Genomic DNA, 24,072 nt, shown 5'->3' with positions numbered 1-24,072 from the left:
TGACCTGGAGGAGGGGACAGAGTGCCTCCTCAGCAAGTTTGCTGATGATACCAAGCTGGGAGGAGTGGCTGAGACACCAGAGGGCTGTGCTGCCATTCAGAGAGACCTGGACAGGCTGGAGAGTTGGGCGGAGAGGAACCTCATGAGGTTCAACAAGGGCAAGTGCAGAGTCCTGCATCTAGGGAGGAATAACTCCATACACCAATACAGGCTGGGGGCTGACCTGCTGGGGAGCAGCTCTGCAGAGAAGGACCTGGGAGTGCTGGTGGATGACAAGTTGACTATGAGCCAGCAATGTGCTCTTGTGGCCAAGAAGGCCAATGGTCTCCTGGGGTGCATTGGGAAGACTGTTGCCAGGAGGTCGAGGGAAGGTGATCCTGCCCTCTACCCAGCCCTGGGGAGGCCTCATCTCAAGTACTGYRTCCAGTTCTGGGCTCCCCAGTACAAGAGAGACATGGAGCTACTGGAGAGAGTCCAGTGTAGGGCTACAAAGATGATCAGAGGGCTGGAGCATCTGCCCGATGAGGAACGGCTGTGAGAGCTGGGCCTGTTCAGCCTGGGGAAGAGAAGRCTGAGGGAGGATCTTATCAAYGTGTATAAGTATCTGAAGGGAGGGTGGCAAGGGGATGGGGCTGAACTCTTTTCAGTGGTGCCATGTGACAGGACAAGAGGCAATGGGCAAAAACTGAACCACAGGAAGTTCTGCCTGAATATAAGGAAAAATTTCTTCTCTGTGAGAGTGACAGAGCACTGGACCAGGTTGCCCAGAGGGATTGTGGAGTCTCCTTCTCTGGAGATACTCAAAACTCGCCTTGATGCAGCCCTGTCTAACACGCTTGAGGTGACCCTGCTTGAGCAGGGAGGTTAGACTAGAGATTCTGTGAACAACTGTTAATATTTGAAAAGAATCACTCATGCTCACTGAGAACTGCAAGGGCACATCTGTTCAAACAAACCCTTAGAGATAAAAAAAACTGATGACACTTACCTCCAACACCATTACAGCGAGATGTCATTTCCCAGAGGACCAAAGCCATGGAGTACACATCTGTTTGCTTGAAAGACTCCACATTCTCCAGGTTCATCCTAGACTCTAGAACCTCAGGGGCCATGTACCTTGCTGTGCCAACCTACAGGAAGGGAGGCAGGAGAATGCTCAAGAGCTGAAACTGYAACTCACGTTTTAGATTCTGCTGTGATTTGACTTTGGCTTTCATAGAAACCGTGTCATTTGACATGTACCCAACAATGCAAGCTATACTTGGCACAGGTCATATTTTCTGCTGCCAGGAGAATCTTGCAAATACCAACTTATTTGCACATCCCTTGGTAAAAACAAAAYGTCCCCCCTCCCCCCAAAAAAGGAACACAGCTCTGACATTTTTGCCGCTGAGTACCTTTCAGATGGGCATGAAACACATATTGTAGTCTTTTGCACTGCATATTACAGTGTTAGCTGTTTCTTTTCACGGTATGGCTTAAGAACAAGGTGGTAAATGCAGGCCTGGCAGAAGCAAACAAATACACCAAATACTGAATGCAGAAGCACATGTTTGACCGACTGTTTGAAAAATGCTTCTCATAAAGTTTACATGTGTTGAGTGATTTTCTGAAATGATTTTTAGCAGCTTTGCTGTGCTCTAGATTATGACTTTGYATTACAGAAGGCTAAGTTCAAATGTTTGTTTTTTTCACAAAAAAGGATCTTGGACCACTCTGCAGTTGTTCCCAAACGAAAATCCTTCACAGGGTAGAAAKTGAAAATGTACCCCTCTTGGAAAACTCCACACATAATGAGGCTTTGATCATCAAAGATAGCTTCAAATGGGAGATTAGCTAACGACAAACATGAACAAGCACAAGTGGGTGATGCAGTAGGACCTGTGTTTCAAATGAGCTATTATACTGCATTATAGTCATCACTGTGGAGCCCAGCAGCAAACCAGACTGCAAAAGATCATTTCAGTTACAGGGTTTGCAATTGCAGGCAGTCACATCATAAATGTATAGTCCTGAGAGAGCCCTCAACATTCATTGTACATGCTTCTGCAAACATGTGTCGTTCCCTTGGGCTCAGGTTAAATGGGAAAAAGTGCCACAAAAAGTGTAATGTACCATAAGACGCCAGCAGGAGAGATCAAGAACATTACTTCTGTCATACAACCCTGCAACAGCAGAGAATTATCTAGTCAAAAAAACCCAAAGAGTATTCTTTATAAACAGAGGAAAGCAAAATACCTCTGCAGTTGATCCCAAAGTTACATTGCTTATGATGTAGACCCTGTGATGAATTTAAAACCAAGCATGTAAGCAAAACCCATACAAGGAACAGGCATTTAGGAGGATGATGTCTCAGCACCACTGAGTACACAAGTATCTCCCTGCCCTACAAAAAAYGAAAACTCTGCAGTGAAGGCTGTTCCTACCTTTCCCTTCCCCAACATACAACTTTTTCTGCCAAGCAGATCCCCTCCACAGCATACGAAAGGATACCTGCACTCTATCGCCAATAGTTCCCCCCCTCCCAAATCCCATTGATTTTAACAAGAGTTAATGGTGCTCAAATACAGATTTGTAACATTGGCACAAAGTGCCATTCTTTTCTGGCAACATTTCGCACCATCTTTGCAACAGTGAAAATGATTATGAAGCTTTACAGGACAATAGATGATGATGGCATCGAAAGAGACAATATTTAGAAATGCACTTGRAATATATTGTTTTCAAAACACTCATAAACATCCTCCTGGCATCCTTGTAAAATAGATGAGTACTATCCATAACTGAGAAGTACAATGGGAAATGCAGAGAAAATTTAAAATGTCTTCAAGAATGATATCAAGCCAATCGCATTTCCTTCCTGCTTAGCATTTATCATCTGTTCTTCTCTGCTTCCGTCCTTTTATCAGCATTTAGATTATTAGGTCTTTGGGTCAACTGTATCTTTGGAAACTAAAGTCCTGAGTCTCAAAGGCATTTTTTAAGTACCTAAACTCCAGCAATTGATTGCCACTCTGGAGTCTAGACATGCTTTCTTTTGCAAAGACAAGTCTGCAATTCAGTTCTTACTTTTTTAAAAACTTCTAGTGAGGGACTAGCTCTCTTCCCGTAGTATATTTGTAGTACATTTTGGAGACTTTTTGATCTTTTTTACTGGACCCCYCATACTTCTTACATGCTGTTAGGGAGTGTTTTGTAGCCTGAGGTGTGTCAGTCAGAGCAGCAGTGGTCTTCTTATCTGACTGAGAAGACCATAAAATCGCCAACCCTGTTGAAATGAGGAACTGATGGCCTTGCTGACATCCACCAGTCCTTGGAACGCAATGGGACAAAGGTCCAGATTTATGCATCCACATTAAGTAATGTTGGCAAATATTACCCACCATGGATGGGCACACCACAAAGATTCTAACGGGGAAAAAGATGGATTCTAGAAAGTCACTGAGAGCGCTGGTACTCTATAGTTAATAAAGGCTACATTTACATCATATGGAAGGTAGTTGGGTAAATGGAAAATAAAACAGCGGCTTTGTACTCCAAACAATCTGCTTTGAATATTACCACCTAAGGCTGACTAGAAAAATGAGAAAAGATTGTACTGATTTGCTTATTTATTATTTGTGAACCTATGTATAATTATACATGGTAATTAATTAGAGATTAACTCACTTAATACAAGGTCTGAATTTATAGCACAGGAGTTATCATCAAAGGAGACAATATTTAGAGATGCACTTGAAATATATCATTTTCAAAATATTCATAAACATCCTCCTGGCAACCTCGTAAAATAGATGAGTATTATCCACGTAACTTAGTTGAAAAGGCAACAACAGGGCAACTATTTCTATTTGACATTCTTGCATTTGTTTGCATGTGGATAAAGTACCATAATCTTAAACAGGCTTATTTGTGGCCTTTTAAAGTGATTGTCTATCTCTCCATGTATCTGCTCACTCCTCTTGGGGACAGAGGACTGACCTCACATATGCTGAGGTACACCAGAAGTGGGTCCACTCACACAAAGTGGTAGCGCAGGTAGGTCTGGAAGCTCTAGCACAACATCACAATGTGAAGTATATCCTTGCCTTTTGCGTGTGTGCATGGCATCCGCATCACAAACCCATATGCACKTCAGTGTAAATGTATGTAGCTGACAAACCCATATGCACTTCAGTGTAAATATATATAGATGATGGTTTCACTATGTATGCATATGGATCTATGATTATAACAAAATCTTTGATCACACTGCTGTCACTGTTCTAATATTAAGTTTAGAGTTTCTTTCTTTATAAACAGTCACATTTATTTCTAACATTTTTAAACAGGTAAGGCAGCATGGATTTACTTTCCTCTTCTCTCCCTAGCAGCTAACTCACCAACTGGTATAACACACACACATCTCTTCAAATTTTTAAACTTACCTGTCCACTGTTAGCCAAGTCATCCACGGACAGAGAAGGATCCAGCCTCAGGGATAACCCAAAGTCACAGAGACAGCAAGTTAAATCATTTTTCACGAGGATGTTGGAGCTCTTTAGGTCTCTGTGCACAATAGGTGTTTTGGGACGACCACAGGGTGTGTGATCACTGTGCAGATGGGCAATCCCTCGGGCCAAGGACCCACCCAGTTTCCAGAGGTCCTCCCAGCTGATAATGTGCCGCGTGAGGTATTCCTGCAAGTTCCCTCTAGCATGGAAGGCAGTGATCAACCAATACTGTTTACCAAGATCTGTCTTGCGCTCCTCTGCTGTCAGGAATTGGAGGATATTCTCATGTTTGAGGTTTACATCTGAAAAAATGTCTTTTTCCGTTTTCCAGGAGGCATATTCTTCATAGGGGAAGATCTTGACTGCCACGGTTTCATACTGCTCGGATGTATTTTGCTTCAGTTTGGCTTTATACACTTCAGCAAACCTTCCTTTGCCAACAACAATGTCCAACTCAATGGGCAGCAATTCCGTGTTGTGGTTGATGTTGTTGGCACAAGTAGAGCTGATATCTGAGCGGTCATCATCTAACATAATGGCACAAACATCACTGCAGTCCTTATGCTTCCTGGGCTTAACATTCTTCTCCCATGCCTTGTTGAGCTTCCTCTTCTTATGAGTGCGGTAGGCATAAAATATAACAATCACAGCAACAGAAATCACCAGCAATGGCACAAGACTTATGATTGTGACTTTGGAAATTTCATCTTTCTCCTCTGGTTTATGGGGGTTCTCTGTAAAGGAAAACAGAAGGAAGGCATGGTTCAAGTTCATACATTAAATGATATCTTAGCTTTACGTATTTAGGAGGCTGTCAGTAATCTACAATCTGACTTTTATCCAAAGCACAATTCATGATTTCCTCCACTAACAATAAGTAATAAAAATGATCACTAGTTTCTTACCTCCAAATGCTGTTTTGTGAAGAGGCCTCCACTTACCAGCACTTCAAAGTCTACTTATTTTGTAAGAAGTCAGAATAGAATCAGCAAGGAACTAACATAATTTAACAGCTTTGTTCTTCTCTCAGGCTCTTATATATTACGGGTGAAACCTTTACTTTCCTGAACCTGACAGCCAAAGTATTCTGTGCTTACTTTGGCAATGTATTCTTGACAAATACGCCTCTTTAACCAGTAATTACTAGAAAACATATTACTTCTTTTTAAGAGGAATTGAACTGATAAATAAATAGAGAATGCAGCATGTGAATTCCCACTTGCCCAGTTACCACTCCACATCCAGCATATTTTGGAAGGATCAGCCCTATGACATCTTCAGCGAGTTTGTACATGCACAACTACTTCACGCTAACACTCAGGCACACTACCTATAACTGCACACACATTTGAAAAGCATTCTCATACTTAGATGTATGTGAAAGATTTGCTAGAATAAATTCAAATGCTTGTATGAACACAGGTGTTTTAATCTTGCAGGCATAGTCAGGCGTGTTTGCCACATCTGAGAATTATCACACCATGTATCTTCTGTACAGATTTCTGTAACTGAAAATACCTTGTGTGTCATTTGCTGGTTGTACACTGGCTGCCACATTGCAAAATAGTAGGTAGTTCAGTGCAAACACCTTAGTGCAGTCTATAACATATTCTTAGGGGACCAACCATAAGGCACAAGAGTGCGTGCTGTCCTCTCACCTCTGTAGCTGACCCTTCGTGCAAAAAACTAAGAAACTAAGTTATCACTGCTTATACGAAAATAGTTTTCTTCTGAAAATAAATTAGAGAGGGAGGAACAGAGTTTATTTTACTATGCTTTAGTGGATTTCTGTACCTGATTTGATTGAGCCCATGGAAATGCAGTCTCCTAGCCCATTTCTTCCTTTAAGTCAGTGCAAATGGACTATATTATCTTTCTGGGGGGAGGGAGAGGATTGATTGGAAGAGGTCCTAGGGGTCTAATCTGAAGGAACTAAAACAACTGAAGCAGTAACAAAAGTTAAGCAAGTGGCTCGTGTTGGCAGCATGACACACTGGGGGGATCATTACAGCAATGTCATTGACTMAGGTTCTGCATATCAGGCCAAATAAGTCAATACAAAAAAGAAAAATATAATAAGCTCTGAGGGAAAGTAGCCACTAACAACATGAGACAAAAGTCTCCGTTTCCCCTAATCTGTGCAGGAGAAAAGCTTCTCAAAAAGAAGGTGAACCATGCTGAAAGGGATGRGGGGAAAAGAGTTTACAATCAGAAYGAGCAGCACCTCTGACCCTCCAGTTTCACCAGTAATCACTTTCTACACTAGGAACACAGTCAGTTGGCAAGCAGCAGGGGCCACCAGCCATTCAAAGGGAGGTGACAGGACACCTGAAGAGCACATTCTCTACTTGGAAGAAGGCATGAATTCTGAACCAGGATTTGCTTCCTCTGTTTGAAAGGTTCATCAATCAGATGTACAGCAAGTAACTCAATTCTCACCTCTCTGATAGGATTTCAAGGAAGAGAAAGTGTCTTTCTAGCACTGACATTCCTATCTAGCACAGGTAAGCAGCATTCCTTAATAGTACCCCTCTTCACCTATAAAGAGATGTATTTACTTTTACTTATGCAAATGAAACTTTAAAGCTCAAAACCAGATCAAGCCTTCTCCCACACCTGTGCAAATCACTTATCATTTTTCTCAAGTAATTTACCTTGGCACCAAATGTTAGTAACATGCCTAACTTTAAAAGTTCATCACGGATTAGCTGTTTTCCTTCTGCTTCTCAACATGTTGAAGAGGAGCAAACCTCCAGATTACGTGCAGCTCTTACTGGAGGAATATAGGAAGTCCCATGCCACTGCTAGTAAACAGCAGTTTTAGATTGCTTWTTCCTGTGTGCATTCTTTGCTCTCAGAAAACCTGCTTTGTAAAGATCTAGGGGAACACCCTGAAGTGGACAGCTGATCGTTTCACTAGAATGGCTCTGTTCTGGAGATTCGGCTGCAAGCAGGCCACAGTTTTGTGAACGCAACTGTGATCTGTAACAATCAGATAAGGTAGTTTTGATGAGYGTGTTCGGGTTCTGTTGCTTTTTGTCGTTGTTTTTTTCTCCTGACCACAGCCAAGAATGCTTAATTTAGACTCTGCTGTTAGAACTGAAGGATAGGTCACCTGCATCATGTGCTGYAACTGTTAACAGAGATTAGCAGGCCATTTTAGGGAACTCTAAGCCCCTTTTCTTTGCCATAGAGCTGTAATATGCAGTTCAGATATTTGAAATGTAGATGTCTTTCTAAATGAGGGAGAAAAAAATCCCAGATTTATTAGCTGTCTTTCAAATTTCTTTTCATGAGTCCAGGCACCTGGGTGAACATGCAGATCTAATTAAGAAGAAAGAAACTGGCCCAGAGCCTCCACTTCATGACTGTTAYGGCTACCCTGCCTGCCTGAGGGTCTCTGGCCATTTCTGTTAAGTTTGAGTGTAGCCTGTATCACTTTGACCTAAAACTGAGAATTCTCCAGCAGACTTTAGAGACCCTTTGGCTCTTCCTCTTCTTGCATAAGAGAAAGCTCTGCCTGTGGTACAGGGGGATTTCTGGTGGGTGGGAGAAACTTGATGTTGCAAATGTCACTTGGAAAAGAATGAAAAAAAAGGAAATGTAATCAAAACAGAGGCTGAGCAGTTTGGCCACTTCCCCTGAGCCCTGTATTGTCCTCCAGTCCTGCTGCAAAGTGACACATCCGCTTTGGCAGGGGCCTTTGGAGGAAGTAGGCAGGAAAGGGGTGAAAAGCGTATGGCTGCACATCCTGCCCAGCGGGGACGAAGTGTGTGCTCATTCTCAGTTTTGTCCCAATCAAAGCTTAGGGAGTGCAGGAACGAGCACCAAACAGGGAGAACTGAGAGTCAGGATTTCCGGTGCTGAGCCTCGAGCTCAGAAAGAAGGGGCTGAGCTGCCTGCCAACAGGATTAAGGGAGACAGAGGCAGCACAGAGCTGGTGACACTGATGGCTGGTCCAAGCAAACACAGCTGTAACTGCTTATGATTTTAATCACTGATTTGACCAAAACAGTATCAGCCTTTCCAGTACAGCTGAGGCTGGAGCACTTCTCAGATGAACCAACATACAAAGTCAGGGTAGGATCAAAATTGAGAGTGTATCTATATGTTTGCATAGTGGCTAGTCGACATTTCCTGGTTTGACAGGAGGAAGCTAAGAATAAATTTGCTCATTTGTTTACAGATAAACGACTATTAATCAAAACTCATAATTTTGTAAATGCAGTCTCCTCTTTTTGARCACCCTTATGAGCAAAACACAGCTGAACAGGCAGGCAAGGGAAYGGTTAAATAAAATAACCTTTCAGGTTCTGCAAACATGTTCCTAAATAACTTTCCCCACCCAGAACTATTATTCAGACAGGTCAGTCCTTCTCAAACTTCAAAAGAGCCTATGAAAATAGCATAACAATAGAGAAGTCTAGCTAAAAGAAAGCTTCCTGTAGGTGGTTCAAACTACGCACAAGTCATCTGCACAACCCTTAGCACTACTTAAGCCTTATGCACTCAGGTGCTGAGGAAAATAGAAACCCTGTACAAATCCTGTTCAGTTAGGAATCTTCAAAGCACATCATCAACTTGCCTGTCAATTCTTGAGGTTGGACTTTGTGCCTTTGATTGAACTTTGGTATCACTGAACTTTGGAAACAAGAAATAAAGCAATGCCAATAAAATTGGCACTGATGCTTTAATGCACAGGGCAGCACAAATGCACAGCTAGTACTAACAGGACTGCTTTAATGCTGTTTGCTGCTCGTGCTGTTTCTCAGGTTGCTGTCTATCATCTGCTAGTCAAAGCCACATAGCAGAGCAAGAATATATTCCATATTATCAGAAATCACATTACACATATCAATATTGATGTATTGCAAGCTTAATGTCTACTGTCTTAAAAACCTCGAGAAACACAGTCACAAAATATGGGCCAGAACCTGGCCTGTGATCCAGTTATTTTGCAAGCTCCTAAGACACAAAGCAGCCCTTTGAGCTGACTGAAGGACAACAACTCCGTTTTGCAGCAATTCTGAGGTTTCAAAGTTTGGTTTCAATGCCACACTGGAACGAAAACTAAAACCTTTTGAATGTTTTTGCATAAACAGAATTCTGTTCAAATGTTGCGATTTGGCAAGAGATGTGAGTATTTAATCCCCAACAGTGAGAGGACTAGTCTGGGGTATGGGAGCTCCAAGTTCAAGTCCTACTTTGTTTGATTCAGGGAAGAGCTTTTCATCTCTGATTATTCTGAATTAGGCAAAATGTGAGTTGAAACCATGAGTGCTTGCTGATTTCTGGGCAAGCCACTCGTAAATAAAAYATGAAAGAGTCTGTCTCTCTCGTGCTACTGTCTTGATGAAAACTAATTCCACAAAATATTTCAACTCCAGTGAAATAAAATTTCATAGACCCTCACCAGCTGTTTGGGTTAACTTGGTTTATCTACTTAGAAGAATCACCAAGTGAYGAAGAAAGTCTGTAATTGACTCCCTCCTGTTCCTTCCTGATTTTGGTCTTAGAATTAAACTGTTTTGGAATTATTTAGCAAAGCATCTTCAGTTGGGAAATATTCCTATCCTTTAACCAGAAACCCTTCCTTCAGGGACAAAAGAGGGAATGAGGTTTGCTCCAATTTTTATGTTTAAAATTTTCTCCTAATTTTGGGGGAATTAGTTTTTTCATGAGGGAGTTCATTGTTTTTACCCTTTGTGCACTTTTTCTTTAGGAAAAYGGTTGACTTGACACAAGATACTTGAAAATAATTAAATTCAAATGCTGCACCTTGAACTCACCTGTATTTTTTTCATGGCAGTTCATTTAAAAATTTTTAATTTTCCATCCTTGCTTGAGAGTAAGATTTTTTTTTCAACTTAACATTTTTGTGAGGCAGAAAATCARTTCTTCCCCTCCCTCAGCTCTTTGCTGAGCCATATGATGCAGTAGATTATTAGACTTCAAAACCAGAGGGTATGATTAACTATCTCTACCTTGCTCCTCAGTGGAAAACAAGCCATWGCATTTCTTTTAAATTTTCCTGAAAGTGAAATTCATGCAGTCAGTTCCTGAATTTGACTTTTTTTTGAACTAGCTAAATCTAGACTATCAAGATTAGTAACCTACATTTTATCTACAAGTCTTCATCTTTTAATTTAAAGAGGATACTGCCRAGGTACCCAATAGCTCAATGGCAGTATCTGCTGAAGCAGCCCTTGGAGAGGCACTAGCACCAGTAGTTGACAGATCTATTTGGGCTGCTCTAGGGGCTCAGAATTAGAAAAGCAACCAGGCAAAGTCGTCTCTAGAGCCTGTTTCTAAAGCACCACCACCCTCGTGGCTCAGAATTTTGGCCCAAGGATGCTTGCTCAAAGGTGTGGGAACTCATTTTCTTGGCCTTTTGGTTATTCACCAGCCTGAACATTGCTAAGCAGTCAGCATTCAACTTGCAGACCGGTGCTCAGCCCTCAGAGCCCTTAATGCAGTGCAGTGCTCAGTTCTACCACTTAACCTCTTCTCCTGAGAGATGGGCAGGCAGCAGTATGAGCAGTTTTGGATAGCAGCGGCACACTTGTGGTTGCTCTCCACTGGGGGACAACAGCTGTGTCCTCGGCACATGACTGTCTATGTCGGGGTGATCAGGGCTTGGGCATCTCGATTATGCCCAGGGAGGACCCCCAGTTACATGACCCAGTTACATGATGTAAGAGTCATGCATATGCATCTGTCACCTGATGAGAATGGCTGCATCTTAGTCATGTCATGGGGACAGCAGGGCAAGASATTCGATTGCCTCTGGATGGCCTACTTTAGTGGAAAGGCTGGGCACCAATGATGCAATGGATATTTAATCTATTGTAAGAAGAATTTTTGTTTCAGCTGATTGCCAAGTATGCTATATAGCACTCTGGAGGTTTAAGAAACTGCTAGGCTCTAAGACAGAACAAATAGTTTGCTCCTGTCTTTTTTCCTTTACTGCTGTCTAGAAAGTATAATTCTTTGGTTTTCTGGCACAGCACTCTTTCTTTAAAATATCCTGCCCCTGGTTGCCTTTCCTTCTTATCTCTCCCATTCTAATAGGTCACTTAAATGGGTGTGTATACAGCATGTCTCGCATTCTGACATTTGTAGCTCAGTTCTTCTCCTCAGCGATATGAAAACCAACATGATCTAATTTTACATGATGTAGCTGTGTTTCTGTGATACATGCCTCAGTTACACAACTCAGTGTCTCCTGCTGTTTGCTAGTGGTTTTCTGGAACAAATCAATCTCTCCAGCTTCAATATGTTCCAACAGATGCCACACATTAACCACTATTTTTATTCTCAGCCCGAGTTTCACCCCTCCAACCTTTCCCAAAATATTATGTTGCCAGTGTTAGTTACAGTTTGTTTCTGTCTGTAATTATTAAAGTCTCTTCCATGACAACCTGATAAAAGGTTGGCCAAATTCCCACACTTATTAAGCTCACAAGTGATGCAAATTGTAACAAATATGCCAACCAAACTCTAAGAGAACTGCCTAGCTTGTTTTTACATAAATCTGTAACTGAGCTCTGCACGGTTATTTTCCTAGGAAGCACACAATAAAAATAAAACAGAGCAAAACAAAAAATTGGCTTCTTTTGCCTCTTTCCCTTCTATTTCCTTTCTATCCCACTAAGTGAATCAGACACTCAGTGTTAGGCAGCCTCTCCTTTGGTTACATACAGCTGCAGGCTTTGGGTGGGTCTCTGTGGCTGCAAATACCTAAGAGAAAACATTGCGAACAATGCCAATATACAAGCAGTGAGAGGCTCTGTGCAACATTATGTAATGCTACTGACCTCTTTTACGGGGCAGCGGGAAGACAGTTACCTTCTGAACATGTTAGTTGGACAACAGAAAAACACATTAATGAAAGTCTTTGTTAAAATCCGCTTGGATGTAGTCCAGCTGTAATCATGTCCCTTCTGCTGTTCCTTGAGCACTGGACAACTCATCGCATGAGTATTTATGGCCTGGCGGCTGTTTGTGCACAGGTCTTAAGTCTGCTCTTAAGTCTGAGATCCTTCTATGTAGTCAAGTAAAAATCACTAAAGCTTTGACTCTAGCAAGGAGAGGAAGAGGAGAGAAAGGAAGGAAAAGACAGGGGCAACATGTTAGAGACAAGCAAGAGATACCAAGTTAAGGAAACTCTAAAACGTTACCAATACTTTGCTGCAATCTCTGCACGGGACAAAGCGTGGTGGAGGCATGCCCGGGGTCCTTCGGGGAGCCGAACAATACCGCGTCTCCCAGGTAACAGCCACAACCGTACACAATGAGTAATCACAGCACTTGACACACAGCTAATCCACAGGCTGTAATTTGTTCAGGCAAATGATTCAGGAAACAGCCAGAATTGATTAATCAAATACTTACCTCTCTTACACTCTCAATTAACAAACTTAGGAAAACTATGATCCATGTACAGATTGTTAGCAGCCCAACACCCTCCCCTCCTCCAACACACTTCCCCAAACAGCTTCATCCCCATGAACTCCTGCTGACCAGTTAAGTCATCTCTGTCACTGAAGTTTTGCTATTTTAAGGCAACTGCTTGGATGACTCAGGCAACCATTAAAACTCATCTATACAGTGGCTACTAAAGGTTTCTTCCATGCTATGACATGATGGAGTGGGAATGCCCAAAACAAGGGTTTAATCTTGCAGCACATGAGGAATAAAGACAGTCTACCTGAATATTCCCACTGACGCCTACTTGCAAACTGCACGGAGATTTGGATGACATAGCAAGCCAAGTGAAAATGAAAAATGGTCACCATGTAAAAAAACAAAACTAAAACCAAAATGAAATAACTCTAGAAGAGCTGGGCTATAGATCTGCAGTGCATTTCCAACTCTCTGCATTTTTACTTGGGTTTGAACTGGGTGTCCAGGATAACAACTGCATGTACAATGACAACAGCACACATGATCCTGTGGTTTAAGGGATCTGATTTTTTTGTCTGTAATCTCCAGTGCGGAGGTCACCCTTTCATATGCATCTGAATGAATGTGTCTGAATAAGGCTGGACAAAATGAAAGAGCTGCACTGGTAACAGGCAGATTATGTGTAACACTGCATAACCTGCAGGTATCCCATTTCCTATGCTATAGTGAGGGTGACTTGTCATCTCTGCCCATGGAGAACAGGTCAGACACAAGGCTGGAAAGAGCACAGTCCTCTTCCTTTGCATAACAAGCCTTGATCTCAGCCAACTAGCTTAGGATTGCAATTAAAACAAAACAATAATAATAATAAAAAGTTTTTTAGTGATTTGTCAGGTTCCCACTGGTTGATGAATAAAGGCTGGGAGATGATGTAGCAAGGGGAACACTGAGGAACCAAACTGGCCAAACACCAGGAGAAGCCTGGCATTGTGCAAACAGCTAGAGACAGCTTTGGTTCTTCACAACAAGTTAAAAGAAGAGACTATAAGAAGAAAATGCAAAAAGTTTTGTATGGAAGAACCACCAGACACTATTAGACAGGAAGAAGGAAAAACCCTGGTAGTTCAGTCCTGCACTCATCTTTTCCATGACAGGAGGACAAGGCCTCTGTATCTGCCACCTAGCCAACATCTCCCTAGCCAGCCAGCGCTTTTATCCCCCTCTTTCTTGGCTAATCTTTTCCTGTGTTTTTACTCTGTGGCTTTGCCTTCTGGTAACACTGACATTAGACATTTGAATAAATAATAATTAAAACAGATTGGTATTGAGTTTTGCTGTCAGAAGCATTTTTCCACCACAGGGGTGTAAGTTGTTTGCCAGTCACCCACAATTATGTTTGGCAAAAACCAGAAGGATTGAAAAATAAACAGGGTTGCCAAATTTACAATGGCTACCTGTCTCTGGATATTATTTCCTTGAGAACTACAGAACATTGTTTGGAACAGCCATGCACAAAATATCTTCCACTAACTGCTTGTGGCCTGATATGCCAGTGATCAGAGTCAGCGCCAGAAGTCCCCCRACGCAGCGGAATTACAGGCATATTTAGGTGCATGTCTAATCTGAGTGTATATCTTGTTTATTTTGCAGATTGGCAACTTAAATGAAAGTCCATACGAGAAACAGACTTTTGATTTGGATGTAACCACTTCAAATATTTCCAAAGCCACTCTTTATGTGAGTCACAATACCTCACACTACCCAAAATCTTTAGATGTTTATGTCTAAACATGGAGTCAGGAGGTTTACCTTTCACCATCAGAGACTGATACATGCTGACAGAGGCATAAAGCATTTCTTTTATAAGCAACAGCAGCTCAGCTGTGAATCACTGGAATGTCGTGACTAACCTCTGCTGGAAATCAGAACCTGTTGCTTCACCCACACTTTTATTTTTTACCTCAGCAACACTAGGAACAAAATAAATCTGATTTGTCTTAAATGTGCATCCAGAGGGACGAAGAACTAGAACACTGATCATTTATAGCAAAAGCCACAAAGGAAAGGTGAAAGAATACAACCTTTCCTATTGTCTCGATTTCTGCTAATAAGTGAGTACAATCCCACTTCGATCAGGCCTTCTGAGACCAGCTTTTGTCCGCTACTCCTAAACAGAAAAGATGTGCTAAAACTCAACAAAAATCTTTATTCTGGGGTACAACTAGAGAGAAAAAAATGCAAGAACAATGTACAGAATAGATCTGGATGACAGTCATTCTAAAGGCAAAATTATTACAGGCTATTATCTAGTTGTCTGGAGGAGCCGTGGACCAGCTGGCTGTGATGTTCTGCTCAAAGTTAAACACAGACAGGAAACCGCATGTCTGATACTGTAAAAATCGTTTGTCTTCCTGCCATGGCTAAGCAGGCAAGCAACCCAAAGGGGCTGTTTTCGTTTAGAAGTAACACTAATCCACAACAATAAAATAGGAATGGCAAAGCCTCAATCTCCCCCCTCCCCTTCAGAGTTAAGGCATGTGTTTGTGAATGAACTGGAAATGTTACAACTGAAGCTTTACATTGCTTCAATTTTTGTCTGCAGTTATTCAGTTACTACRTGTGAATGCAGAGCACAGCTTTCATGATTCACCTACAGTGCTAACAGCACATGACCTGGAAGGAAAAGCTAAATTTACCCAAGGAGTGAAAGGAATCAGATTAACAAGGCCAAATTTTCATTTACACTACAGATCRTTTTAGGCTGCTTTGGCAGTGTGAGGGGACTGCAGAGGAGATGGGAATGAAGGCACTTAATGTTGGATTTATGGAATGGATCTCATAAACATAAGCACAGAAGACACATTTGACGGACAGATTACATTCAGCTATATAGCCCCAGGAGAAACTGCTGTTACATGACTAATTTATAACAAATTAGCCCAAATCCACAAGGGTGTGGTTAGCTTTGTATAGAAACTCCAAACGGCTGATAGACAGTAAGATTTTTTCACTGGGAACATGTTCCCTTTGATAAAATCAAGGCAATCTGTTAGAATTAGGTTAGAAACAGGTTTACTGCCTGTGCTCACAACAGTAATTGAATTTATTTCAGCTTTGTTAAAGTCCACCTGAGTAAGAGCTGGTCATGCAACCACGGATCAGGTTGTCAGGTTTCAAATTAAGCTTGGGGAGGGGAGGAGAAAGAGGTAAGGAGGTGGCACTAGATAGGGACAGCCTGGGCCAATGGAGTAAAGACTTTTTAGCTTGCCCTTGTCTAATCTCGTATGATTTTGCAATCTGAACTAGTCAGCCTCCTTGGAGGGCTGAGAACTATTCATGGAATTCTTCACCTTAGCCTCAGTGCAGTTGTGCATCGTGTTTCCCAAAAGTGGAAATACTATCCCAATCTTTTGTTATCCCCCCTTGCTATACCCTTTTCCCAAGGAATTTACAGGTGGTAGGCATGGCTGCAGTGTGCCACACTCATTTAGAAGTGTGTGCACACAAAGCTCACCACAGAAGATCTCACACTTGCCCTGGGAAACCTGATGGAGTCTCAGGCAAAGATTTACAGTGGGATCTAGCTGGTGGGAGAAAAGAAAGTGAGGTGTGTGCATGTACATACACACGCATCTGTGTGTGCAGCCCAAGGTAGGCAGGAGCTGTACACAATTATGCTGCCTTTACTATATTTGTAGTGGTCACTACAGGCATTCATGAACCAGAACGGGGACAAGTTCCCTGGTTACACATTTGTGAGTCTATCTGTAYTCAGATTTGACCAGTATACCTGAATTCAAATACACCACCCTGAGCTGTAACARGAATGAGGCGGCTTATCCAGCAGCAAAGGAAACTTCTAGGTACTTCATCCCCATCACAGAACAAGAAAGTGCAGAAGCTGACTTTAAATGCACACTCTATTAAGTTAATTAGTAGGAACTGATCTGTATATACAGGTGCCATGATACGACAATAGAGCCTCCTAGAAAAGGCTAAATCTTAAATATGGCATTTGCCTCTTGTTTGTGTATTATAGTGTAATTTGCCAATGCTGCACTTTGGTGTGTCAGTAACACAAATTTAGGCAGGTTGCTTTCACAATTAAAGCAACTTTTAAGTGCAGCATCTTGGGTCAAGTATCAAAAGTGCTTCAAAGGGACAGCCTAGCAAGAACTATCCCCTAGAAACAGAAAAGAAAGACAGAGATTTTGTAGGACTCAGAAGAGACCAAAGTATCCTCAGCCACTGGAAGTTTTTCACCAGAAACTACAACTCCAAAGTCCATTGGTAGGATAGGTTTTATATTGCCTGAAAGGCACAACACAGAAATGCAGGGAAAATTTTAAACCTACCTGGTGAAAAAATGAGCATGTCRTTGCATTCTTCCCCTGTACAGGAGCACATGAACATCAATCCTCCATCRTCCTTCTTTTCTTTCATTAGACATTTCTCTGAGCTGGAGTCATCCAACATGTGACCATAGAGAGTTTTCTGGGGATCATGGCATATTGTTTCTAATGTCTTATTTTCATCATTCTGTCTCCTAAAAATGAAAAGGAGAAAATTGAAATCAAAGAAAGAATATTTTACAAACAGAGCAGACAGGACTGTGCTTGGCTGAAATTTGCCTCTCTTCAGAACTCAAATGGGATTTAAAGAATTTTGTATGTTTTTCTCTGGCTTTCCTAGATGGGGTAAATTTTCTGGACTCCTCTACACTGAGACATTTGTACAATGGCATTGCTACCCCTTTATCATGTTACACTAAGCTGCAATGAAGGTCTTTGAAAATCTCACCCCAAATCATTCAAGCTAATGCTCAATGAACTACTCTGAACCTCACAACATACTTTTGGTTTTTGTGGTCACTGTGCAGACAGTAAAAATCTGTGGGAAATTACGATAAAAACTGAATGATTTCCTCAAAATCYGAGGAATTTCTACTGTGTTGGATTTTTGTTTTGTTTTTTGAAGCCTACAATCAGCATAATTTCTGCACTGAATGAGTTAGCCTCAGCATTTTTATTTGAGGGAGAAAAAAAAAAGATAGGACTTGTGCAAACCAGAGTTGCCTGTCAGGGAAATATTTATAGCTTAAAATCTGGCCCACATTCCCAGGTTTTGTTGTAGTCCACATGTAGATTATCTTTCATTGACAAAAGACWCAGACAGGAAGAGCAATTTAAATACAGTTCTCAACTCGTCTTCTGGATAATTTAGCATGAATCATTCAGAATGCACCTTAAATTGCACTACAGCCACTTTGTGTGGCAATTACAAGCACTGAACGGTTACTCTTACAAACACTGAACACTTAAAAAAAGCAAAAAAACAAGCCAAACCAAAAAAAGCTTTTCTGTAAATGGTTCTAATTATGCTCCTAACTCAGCAGTAATGTTGGAAATACTTGGTTCTTTTGCTTTTGTCTGATCATGAACCTCAAAAGGCTACTTTTGGTTTTCTTTGGTAGGATTGGCTTACTGTCTATGGGAGAGCAAAATCCTAGTTTTTAGACTGGAAGGCAAGTTTAAAGTCAAGAATCCCTAAAACATGTTATAAGTCATTTTCATATGCCTTTGATTTTTCAGAACCTAGGCATACAGTGTATAAAAGTTAATATTTTTAAACCAGAGACATTCCTCATTAAGAGAAAGCATTTCCACCTATAAATGGTAAATAAGGSTCTGGTGATAGATGTACATAATCTAGTTCGTTGTTAAACCTAGAGAGCACTACTTTTCTTCAGCAAATGCCACCATGATCTCCTCTGAGTCTCAATTCTGTTTCTACTCTGAGTGCTGTGGGTGGATGCAGTTTAATGGTTTGAGCAAAAACAAGCCTCTTTTCCAATAACAGCATAAGCTGGAACAGAACTCCYTTAAAAAAAAGTTCCCCAGAACATTTCATATCTGAATTGTTGTTAACCTCAAGCAACTCTCAGTATGCTGAGCAYAGATACAAGCTGGAAGTGAGACAGCAGATCCTGGTGAGTTAGCAGGCATATTCTGAATATCACATCAAGGGAAGAACTAAGTAAGGATGGATGAGGGTGTGCTCCCCTCCTTGCCTTTATGAAGAAATAACTTACCATATAGCAACACAGACTTCATTATTATTCTCACAGATAGAAGTGATGTTGCAGTTGCTCTTGCATTCATGTTGGTTTAAGCAGGTTGTTACTTTAATGTCACAAAATTTGCATAGGTTTGGCATCTGGAATCCATTTTCCTTATCTCTGTCTACAGGTGACATAATTTCAGCTTACAGAGGGGAAAAAAGGAGAGAGAGAGAGAGAAAAAGAGAGAGAAGGAAACTCATTAATAATGGTAAATTAACAGACTGTATGATTGCTCATTATGAAGGTAAGTTTTTCATCAGCAGCCCTCCCACCTTAAATTAGAATATCTCTGATCTTGCCCAGCTACCAACTTTCTTCRTAACAGGGAAAGTGCCACTTTGTCTAGACCAGGATAATCAAAGTGAATTTGCAAAGTTGAGTCAACTACTATTGACTTCAGGGGGCACAGAAGTTGCTCTGTGATCTGCAGAATCAAGCTTGCTTTGAGTTCAGTCTGCACTGAGGACTGAGTCCTCTGTAGCTACCCGTCTGCATTACTCACAGGCAGAATACTGATTCCGTGTGCAGGATATTGCATCTTGCTCTGYGTACCACAATAACTGTAGATACCACAGTGCAAAGCCTGCTGGGAATGCATACGCGGTGGGTGACATCCTTATGATATGGCTCTTSATCGATCTCACAAACTTGTCTTCACCAACCTGAGGCAAAACCCTAATCTGATTACTGCTCACATCATAGAAAAACCTATAGCTGGGACTGACTGTCAGCTTAAGGTAGATGGTCTGCCAGAGGCTATGGATAAAACTCAAGTTGGAAATGCAATAGGGTATCTGTGCAGCAATGGGGCATCTGTGCAGCTCATGTAGACTGCTGCTAGACTGTTATGGGGCTGATTCAAGCAAACGTGCAATGAAAGCCTGCCTCGTGTAATCCTGCATTGACCCAACAGCTACATTTCCGCACCCAGGCACTGAAGAACGTACTTGTTTTCTGGCTCCAAAAATGTCTTAGCACTCTCTCTCTGCTTCACTGTGGTAGCAGTAATGGAAGTTATTTATCCTAATGTATGAATATCAGGAAACATATTTTTAGTTCAAAAGCTATTTTCAAAAGCCAGCATGACTATAAGGAACAGAAAATGCCAACAAAACTTTTTTTCTAAAGCTAAAATGAATATGCAACTATCTGAAGTGGAGTAGACTGACTACAGCAGTTTCAATCTGATTCACTTTGTAATATATTTGGAAAAGTGGGTTGAGCCAATGTAAGGAGATGCTGGGCTTTATGTAGTGTAATATTTTTCTGTAGCCAGCTGTGTGTTAAAACTATGTTCATGTTGTTCTAGATGGCTCCATGTTGYTAGTCAACCAAAAACAGGCAACCAGGGATTTGCAATTTTCCCCCTTTTCCTCCATTAGCTGAGAAATCAAACTTTTTTTCTTCTAGAACTTTATTATTTGCTACCATTAGAAATGTTTCATTGAAGGAACTAAATATACATGCTTTCTCCAGAAGGAAACAAAAAGACTCATTGCTAACGTTTTCAATGGATTTCTGAGCCATTGTGAGGGACTGAGAGAAAAGTCTCTCTGTCCTGCCTCTTCCAGATCACAGGTTCTTCTTGTCACTAGCATGTTGTGGTACTGACCTAAGGTCTCTGTTCTTACTGTCATTTGTAATCAATGGCAAAACTCCCAACGATTTTAATGGTATAGAAGAAGCTCCTGCATGCCAGGGAGGGTTAGGGTGATCTCACTAGGAGCACATACTAGGGTGCAGAAGCTGGTAGTATGTTACAGGCTGGATGAATTTTAAGCCTGAGGTAAAGATTTCTTCTCCTTAATTATTTTTCTTCCAGTAATTCCTAGAAGTGATGTATAAGAACAAAGCMTCATTGAAGTAGGTGTGGTAGGAACTCAAAAGGTCTTGAATCTAATACTGTATAAAATATATATTAATAAATTCATTATGATGGTAATTGCTCCTCTCTTTTGCATAGTACCTCCTATTGACCAGATGTTCAAGAGACAATGATAGCTATATTCATTTAGCTAGTTCACACTAATGATCAAACAYCTTGATAGAGTGGGCCTGTCCCTGCACCCTGTAAGAGACAATCTATGGTCTTAAAAACCTGGACAAGCAATAGAGACAAGTACTAAGGAGACATTGCTTTCAAAGATGAGCACAGAGATTGACTCACCCAAGCTCACACGGGGGCAGCTCCTATGTCTACACCACACAACCGAGCACAGTTAAGAGCCACCTGGTGCTCAGATTGGATGTACTTTAGCTAATGCGTACTCTGAGCTAATGCGTCTCTGTGTTTCACTGTGCAGCTGTAGCAGCACCCTGCGTGTCTATCTCAGACATTGCCCATTCCACTTGGGCCCCCTCAACACTWAGGATAGGCGCATGATCCTCACAAATGATGCAAAAGTTACTCCTCCACCTCATAAAAGGGCTTCTTCATTAGGATCCGATATCACAGTAGAAAACTGTCCAGCTAATCCAAACCATCTGCAGAGATTAAGTATCGTCCTGTTACATGATTAGTTTTGATTTGAATGAGGTTAACTTGGGAAGAGCTAACCAAATGTAGACAACTTGAGCCAAAGTCTACAAGAAAGCATGTCCCTAGGTGACCGCTTTGAGTCCACTATGTTGACAGGCAGGACTCATTTTTATGTCGTCCCCAGCCATGCCAGGTTCTGCCAAGACTCACCCACTGGAACAAACAGATGAAAATATGTTTGGACCGCTTCCAAGGAGGGATCTCCAAACCAAACAACTTGATTCAAAAAACCAAATGCTAGCTTGGAAGCAGCAATCCACTGCAAAGTTACAAACTTAAGTTTCTAAGTCAAGAAGTTACTTTTAATGCTATCAATAGTACTCAGCAAAATGCTGAGTAGTTAGGGCCAGTTAATTTCTAAACAGGTTAAACTAAGGGCAAAAGTTAATGGTATTTAGGACTTCCAGAACTAATTGCACTTGAACTGTTCCCCAAAATTCTCCTAATAAAAGCTGACAAGTCATTGCCTCTTTTCTCATTTCTCTGGCAGTTCAAGGTACATGGATGAACTGTCCAGGTGTACAAACCTTTTTCCACACTTCAGCATCTGATTTAGATTAAGAGTGCAGTTTACTTTCCTTGATACTGTCGTATTGCTCCAGCAGGTGTTGATGTGTTCTTTGTTACTTCAGCTCTGCTCTGCCCACTCTGACAACTCAGGTATCCAGTTAGTTCCAAACTAAGTGGGTTAAAGCCGAGTTTCACTTTCTCCTATAAGGCTGATACTAAAATGGGACTTGTCAATCTCTGAAAAGGGCCTGAGATGAAATCCAGAACCAGATGTGAACAACATCAGCACTGTCATCACAGCCTGCTACCAGAATCTGAACACTTAGAAATCAAGGAAAGACAAGTCTGTTTCCAAGTCACATGAACTCAGACCTGTCTCTAATCAATTGAAATCTTGCCTGGAAAATGACAAGTTGGTAGGGCTCTTCCCTGAGGAGGTGGATCCTCTGCTGGGCCCACAAGCCCTTCTCTAAAACTACTTGACTATTTTATTGCCTAGTTCACACCATACCAGCCAACTCTTCAAGGCTTTCTCTTATTCAGGTGATCAAGGTCACTTAAACATTTTGGACAAAAGCAATCTTCAATGTGCATAAATCAGATTGTGCAGTGTAATGGGAAAAACAACTGAGAAACCCAGATTTGCATGCCTGCAGGAAGTCATTCTAAAATGTGTGTGCTTGTTTCCTGAAATGTGAGTTTTGTCATCTACTCTCTAACGTAGAGATGTAATGTCTCTCTTCTTATTTGGATGTGTACGAGAAGACTAATTTTAGCTTTCCTTGCTTCTTTGTCCAGGAACCGGGCTCCAAATAAAAGAAAGTGGTTTCTTGGCTACGAACCTTTCAACCAGTCAGTTCAGCATAAATCAGTCACCCTGGTTAAAATGCTAGCAACATGCAAGCCAACACCTGAGTTTTACGTTATGGAAGAGACACCAAAGCAGCCACACAGGAAATACCAACTCCATGGTTTCTGGTGGAGTCAGGCTTGTGGGACAACACTTTTACTCCATGGTTCACCTCTTACTTACGGCTTCTGAAAGTCCTATAAACAGTATGCCTCACCCAAAGCCTATTGACTGTCTTGAAGTTGTTTGCTTTGTGTCTGTTGTTTGTAAATGTGTAACTTTCATTGAGACCTCAGGCTATAGTTTACATTTCTCATATTTGTTTAGCATCATTACAGGACTCTCAACAGCCAACAACATTCAAATAAAGCCAAAACTAACATGCTGTCTTTTTTTTAGCGTATCTACAATGAAAAACTTTATGTATGTCTTAGGATGGATTTAAGAAATATTGGCCAATCTCTCTCACTCCTACCTGGTAAAATACGATTACTACATTTCTCTTCTCTCAACCAGTGCCAAATATATACACAAAAAATAGCAATGCTGAGCAGAGAGACCCCATATCTTCCAAAAAGCACAGTTCCAGGATGCCACGTCTAAATTGTCATTGACTGAATTGCATCATAGCAGCTCTGAAGAAAGTCCAAGCTGTATTACCTTCTCCCCCAACAGAGACACGCTAAGCTTTGCCAGGAACAGTACATGCATACGGCATTTTTTCTATTGTGCCTCCCACTTTAGTATATAATCTACAATCTCAGTAGAACTTCAGTGACCTACTGATGAGGTCACTAGCAGCAGCACACAAACAAATACAGGTTCTGATGCAAAAGCAACATTCTTAGCCTTCCAGAAATGCCTTCCAAGTATTGATGATTCAACTTCAGGAGAGAGGGAGGCAAGGAAAAGGAGTGATCTGAGCTTTGCATTTAAGACCAGGAAAGATCCTGATGATCGTTCTTAATTCCATTGATTATGTTCCATGCAATAATACATGGAAGAAAAGATAGCACCATAACCAACCCGAAGAATTTAAAAAAAATCACAAAATGACAAGACTAGACATCATAGAAATAATAAAATAATAATAATAATAATAATAATAAAACAACAACTGCTGGGATTGTCCTTTATTTGCTGCTGCTCTCTG

At 41.3% G+C, this 24,072-nt stretch overlaps 1 protein-coding gene across 1 annotated transcript in view; it reads right to left on the bottom strand.

The window, feature by feature from the left end:
- The window catches only part of TGFBR2 (transforming growth factor beta receptor 2), a 62,687-nt gene that overhangs the window by 14,425 nt on the left and 24,190 nt on the right, over nt 1-24,072 (bottom strand). The window contains exons 2-5 of the mRNA XM_085311798.1: nt 18,991-19,162; nt 17,255-17,445; nt 4,428-5,227; nt 989-1,130 (exon numbers count right to left, since the gene is read on the bottom strand). Of these exons, the coding sequence (XP_085167924.1) occupies nt 989-1,130; nt 4,428-5,227; nt 17,255-17,445; nt 18,991-19,162 (1,305 nt within the window). The remainder of the gene's footprint in view (nt 1-988; nt 1,131-4,427; nt 5,228-17,254; nt 17,446-18,990; nt 19,163-24,072) is intronic.

The sequence above is a fragment of the Rhea americana genome, unplaced genomic scaffold, assembly GCF_003343005.1.
Source record: "Rhea americana isolate MKP2758 unplaced genomic scaffold, rheAme1 scaffold_35, whole genome shotgun sequence".
Lineage (NCBI taxonomy): Eukaryota > Metazoa > Chordata > Aves > Rheiformes > Rheidae > Rhea > Rhea americana.
Note: the sequence above shows the minus strand (reverse complement) of the source record. Positions and strands in the feature narration are given on the sequence as shown.